The sequence below is a fragment of the Typopeltis vanoorti genome, chromosome 17, assembly GCF_054136105.1.
Source record: "Typopeltis vanoorti isolate ZY-2024b chromosome 17, IOZ_Tvanoo_1.0, whole genome shotgun sequence".
NCBI lineage: Eukaryota > Metazoa > Arthropoda > Arachnida > Uropygi > Thelyphonidae > Typopeltis > Typopeltis vanoorti.
Window position 1 is genome coordinate 21,676,530 of NC_143565.1, and position 6,244 is coordinate 21,682,773.

At 33.9% G+C, this 6,244-nt stretch overlaps 1 protein-coding gene across 1 annotated transcript; it reads left to right on the forward strand.

The window, feature by feature from the left end:
• Positions 1-1,904: 1,904 nt before the first annotated feature.
• On the forward strand, positions 1,905-2,216 carry LOC150097219 (histone H4). Its single transcript, XM_090407217.1, has one exon. It carries the CDS (start codon positions 1,905-1,907, stop codon positions 2,214-2,216), a length of 312 nt encoding a protein of 103 aa, XP_090263343.1.
• The last annotated feature ends 4,028 nt before the right edge of the window (positions 2,217-6,244 follow it).

A 6,244-nucleotide genomic window follows, 5' to 3' on the forward strand; every position in this document is an offset into this window, starting at 1 on the left:
GGCACAGCTGTACCCACTCCTAAACAGGAAAAAGCTACCTAAACCAAAATAACAAAATCCTCATACAAGACAGTAATAAGACCCCAATTAATCTACGCCTCACCAGCCTGGGGACACACGACAGAAAGAAACATTAAAAAAATGCAAGTAATTCAGAACAAGTGTCTCAGGATGGCACTAAATGCACCCTGGTTTGTCAGAAACACTCAACTTCATCGCGATACTAATCTACCAAGCATCAAGACACTCATGAAACCGTCGCAGAAAAATTCTTCACAATAACAAAAAAAACACAAAAACCAATTACTAAGACAGGCATCAAACTACAGCCCAACAGACCACTTCAAACACAGAAGACCAAAAGACATCTTAAAATGAAAACCTCTAGAAAAGCTCACCAAGAGCAGGCATATTACCCACTCAGCTTCCACAAGTAAAACAGAGATAAAGGGATAAAGAGCCAAGGGCTCACTCCATCTACCATAGAAGTTAACAGTTATACCTGATCACAATAGTAACGTGGAAAGAATATTTTCCTTAATGGAAATCCAATGGACGGAGGATAGAAATAGACTTTCAATAAATACTGTTGAAAGTATTCTTCAATGTTTCGAAAACTACGAGTTTAATTGTCTTCAAATGCACGATTACTTACTGAATAACAAGGTTCTATTGAAAATGGCCAAATCTAGTGATATGTTCAAAAAAAGAAAGAGTAATATTTTAATTAAAACAAAAAATAATTAATATCAGTTTTGTGATTTTTAAATAGTTAAAATAAGCCCATGGTATTATTTCTTTATAGTTATAATTAAAAAAAAATGTTTTCATGATTTTCTTTTCTTTAAATATTGTGTTATACTTGATTCAAGTATAAAGTCAAGTAACTTGACTTTAATCTAATATCTATTACTGTGATTTTTTTTAGTTGAGTTATAAGATCTTTATAAATAAAAGTATTTTTATATTTGTTACTGTGATATTTTTAGTTGAGTTGTAGAATCTTGATAAAACAAAGAATGTTTTATTTGTCTCTGTGATTTTTTTTCTAGTTGAGTTGTATTATAAAATATAAAATAAAGAATCTCGTGACTGTGATATTTGTAGAAAGAAATGTTTTTTTTTTTTTTTTTGGTTATCAAAATCTCGTCTATCCGGTCCTGTGTGACAACCAAGAAATCTAACAACCCTACCCTCATAGCAAAGAAATCTAAACCTTGCTCCCAATATTTTTACTCAGTTTTCAATTATGACCTCTTTTCTCTCCTCCCAAGTATTGAAAAAATTACTCTCTATTCTATGAAATTCTTTTATTGTAAATCACACTGAATACAAATTTCTCTCTCAGAATGAATGAATGAATTGTGGAAAATATGATAAGTATACCAAGAATAATAGCTTCAGCTAAGTGTTCAGACCTCCTTGGGGATACTCGAATATCGGTAAATGTCAGACGTTAGTGAAAGGCACTGAAAAATTATTTCGTTTTATAAATAAAGAATATTCTGTTTTTTGGATAAAAAATATGTTTCATTCACATCAACTTGATAGCAAACATCGTTTTCACGTCAAATTAAGATTTTGCAAATAATAGTACTATGTGAAAGAAAAAAAATATAAGAAATTATTTTATACTTCGAATAATATATAAGAAACATATTATATCAAATGTCGATAAAACATTCAAATTTAATATTTTCTTTAAACTTTCAGTTACAAAGATGGTATAGATGTTAGGTGTGGAGAAAGAAAATCATGACGTCATAGAGTATAACGTAGAAGCTTTCATTTAGGTTCTCACACACCTTACATATATGAGTGACCCGGGGGGGCGCCGGTTAGTGTTCTCTAGGCAGCAGTTTAAGGTTCATTGAAAGTAAGTACTGAGCTTTTCAATTTTCAGGATGTCAGGCAGAGGAAAAGGCGGTAAAGGTCTCGGAAAAGGAGGAGCCAAGCGTCATCGTAAGGTTCTTCGCGATAACATCCAAGGTATTACCAAACCTGCTATTCGTCGTCTCGCTCGTCGTGGTGGTGTCAAGCGTATTTCAGGTCTAATCTATGAGGAAACTCGAGGCGTTTTGAAAGTATTCTTGGAAAACGTCATCAGAGATGCAGTTACCTACACTGAGCATGCTAAAAGGAAGACTGTAACTGCTATGGATGTCGTATATGCTCTAAAACGTCAGGGAAAGACCCTATATGGTTTCGGTGGTTGAGCATCTTCAAAAAAAAAAAAGGCCCTTTTCAGGGCCACCAAATGTTGATAAAGGGATTATCATACGTACAACTTTCTGTAGGTGCTTCATTCTAAAAAATTATTTAATGTTGCCATTTAATTAGTGGTAGTTTTTTAAAGTATTTCCTCCTCTTTGGCGCTGTGTACGGCGCACCCCTGGGGTAAATGCTTCTGATAACTGCACACAAATCAGCGCATGCCCGCGGAGGAATTTTGGAGGCAGTACCGACCTTGGAATTTTTGTCCTGTGTAATATCGTATTTTGCCGTTCCTTCCCTCTAAATTTTAATGACTTCGTAAAATTAAAATATTGCTTACGTATAGCTCATAAATGCCCAAAAATCATCATCTGTCAGTAGCGAGTGAAATTTTATTACTGAAAACAACTTGCAACAGAAACAAAATACAGAATCGTTTTCTTTAGAATACACTAACCATGACCGATTAACATTAATGTTTTCATTGTTTAGTTCCCTAGTGTAATAATTTAATGAAAATTTCCGACCATTAGAACTGAACGAAATCACATTTTGTTCCCGCCGGCTGACCTTTCATTACGATTTCCAGTCTTTTGGCATCATAATCTATGATGCCAAAAGACTGGAATTAGATATACATGCAAGGCGCCGCTTTATTTCTGAATATCTCGTTTTCCCGATTTTTGTTTGTGATATTAAGCGCGTAAGTTTTTTTTTTTTATCAGAAGTGTTGAATGTTCATTTTAAAAGCCAAAGCCTAATAACTATAAAAAAAAAAGTTATTAACAATCACTGCACAACTGTTAAAGAAACAGAATTAATGAATAAATATTTTATAGTGGAAATATTCTGAGGAGAATAACATTCGTGAATGTGTCGAAAACCTCAGACCCAAAACACCTGAATAACATCTATGTAGCAAATATCAGTGACCAAGCCGCGTATTTTTAAACATGGAAGTATTTGGGAATTTTTTCACACATCGAAATCTTTCAACTTCGGGAAAGGAAATGCCGCTGTTTATGATCGGTCATAAAAATTGCCTGCAAGCCGATTACAACAATGGGCGGCGTGTTATCTGTTCTCAAAACAACGGAATAACATCTGTGTTGCAAATGTCAGTGACAATCAGGAAGGAAGTATAAAGAAAACTTTTCCACTGAAATTGAAGATCAAGGCAGTCTGCATCCGGTTCTCAAATCTAGTAATACTGTTTCTTCGTAAGTGCGCAATTCAGTGTATATGTGCTTGTTCTTGTTTCGAAACCTGAGTGCCTTGATTGTTTAAACGTAATAGGCCCAGATTTTAATTTTAATATAAGAGACAAGGAACTTTGTTTAATTTTGGTGTTAAGAAATCTCGTATTGAAGGTGTCTGATGCAACAAATAGTGAATCAACCACCTCGAGCCTACAAAAAAAAAAAAAAAAATTGAAAGGTGTTTACGAGGAAATTTGTTGGGACCGTTCCCTTGTCTTATAAAAAAATTTACTAGGCTGCGAAATCACAAAGGTTGAGAAACACTGATCTAGATAAATTCAGAGTATATAAAAATCTGGCCAATTCATTATTCATTTATACTGTGTTACTAAATCAAGACCCCTTAACAGGCCTATGCTGCTCTCTAGAAATATTTCCATTATCATCTATCCAGGTTTGTATTCTGTTTCTAAACAGCCTCTCTTAATATCTTCACAAAACTTCTATCAAAGAACCAAGTCGAGGGCACTGTCAGCTCTTTTGCACATTCTAGTAATACACATGGTGAAATCCCATCTTGTCCAACATCCTTATTAACATGAAAATTACTTAATATTCTAAATACCTTCCTATTCAATACAACTTAACCCTCCCTGCACGAAATACTCATTGAACGTTTCGACTATTATCTTCAGCAGATGTGATGTTCCATTTCCAGCAACTAAAAGTCAGTCTTCCATATTCTCCCTTTCTCTAGAGTTTTTTGCCTTGCTGCAGTCAATCTCTTTTCATATATCAGTTTATCTTTCTTTACATTTGTCACCTTCCTAGCCTGATGCTGCTGAGGGGATATTTTGTTCTTATATCTCCTCTCTAACATCCTCATTCTCAGAAGTTCCTGCATAATTCTGTGATTCATCCATTTCACTCCTAATTTATCATCTGAGCCTTAGGAATACAATCTGACATTGCTATAAATAATTGATTCTGTACCAAGTCTGAGGCACTGATTTCTCTCCCCTTAAACTAATTAAGCTACTGCACATCCAATCTGTTTCCTAAATTTATCATAGCTTCCTGCTCTAATAAAACCAAAATAATGATCTTCAATAATAATGTCAAGACCATATATAGATCAGAGACATAAACTGACAAAGAAATAGAAAGCTAAGAATAAAAATATTTTCATCTCAATGTATAACAAAAGAAAGGGATGACTGGTTGGGAGAACTGAGAGCAACAGAATTGTAGTACCAGAAGATAGGTAAGGCCTTGGGACAGGTAAGTAGGTAAAATGGTTTGAGATTTATTATTTGTGAAAATTTATGGAAATATTATTTGTGAAAATTTATGGAAATATTTTTTATTCTGCTGTGAAAAAACTATCTCATCATGACAAGAGGAATCTTTTTTTTTCAACTGAAGGCAAGTTAGCCAATCTCATACAGAGGTAGCATTTTTTTTTCCAGAAACTAGGATTTTTCATACAGCATACAGAAAAATCAACCTTGAGACCATGCAATTTACATACAAAAATAATAGTCGTTGTGATGGGTGTTGATTTAGGCGATGATGGTAATGGTAGTTTGCTGTAGTTGGTGGATTAAGTGGTGGAAGCAGACTTGTAGAGTAAGTGCCTTCCCCTCAATGAGTCTTTGGACTCCTTGAAAGTGTCACATAATAATATTAAATAGGTGCCTATGAATCCTTGTGTGGTTTCCAATCTTAAAGATAACTGAGGTCTGAGGCATGTATCATTAGAACAGATAACTGGCAATGTGCGTTAATGGTGATAGTAATGTAGTCAGAGGATTAAGTAGGAGAGATGTAAAATGTGTGGGGTAGAGTGCCTTTCCATTATGAGTCCTTGTTTTCACTTACTCCATCATACTTTATAAGTCTGTTGTTTCCAACTTTACTGATGCTTGCTTTGTGTTCAAATGGCAGTTAAGCCTTCTGGTCACTTGCAAAGGCCGTTGGACAAAACTTCTGTCCTATTATGTTTCTCCTCTCTCTCAATCCTCCATCCCATCTCAATGGGAAAACAGTGGTAGTATTCTACTTCCTAAGCATCAGTTTTCTCCAATCCCTGTTTAGATTACCAACACATATCTCCTCTTACTATTCCAAAAAATAAAACATAGTATGCCTCCTCTTGTCTTTCATCAGAAGAACATTAAAAAATACTCCATACTAATAAATCCTCCAGCACAGTTAGTATCACTCCAGTTGTATTAAGAGCTTATGGTCTAGAACTAAAATTACATTTTATTATATATTGATATGACATTTTTCGTTTGTCACGAAAAATATCTGGATTCACCCAACATACTCAGAATCATTCTGACAAGAAAATATAATTGGGCGATGCTACTACTTCCAAAATTATTAAAATAATTTACTTTGATCATTAAAAGCTGATGAATGTTTTGATACAAGAGGGTGAGAAGATATATGTAGCATATTGAAAATATTTATTGCATGCTCCTAAACTTTAAAGTTGTCCATTAAGAAATATTACAAATGATGGGCTATTAATTATTTGTAAACTATAATTGGTAAAAAATAAAATGATAAATTACTTACAAATACAAAATTTTCCTCTTCACAGTATCCTTATCAGATAGCAGGGATTATAAAAGCTTTATGCTCCACCCTGTTGAGATGACCAATTTATTGATTTCATTGATTGAGATTCAATTCATTGATTATTAATTGAGAATAATGTTGTGTTTGAATTGTGATTAGATTGTATTGACTGATGTTATGAAGTGTAATAATTGTATTAGTGAATTCAAAGCACTCTGTTTGTACAAAGTTGGTGCATTTTA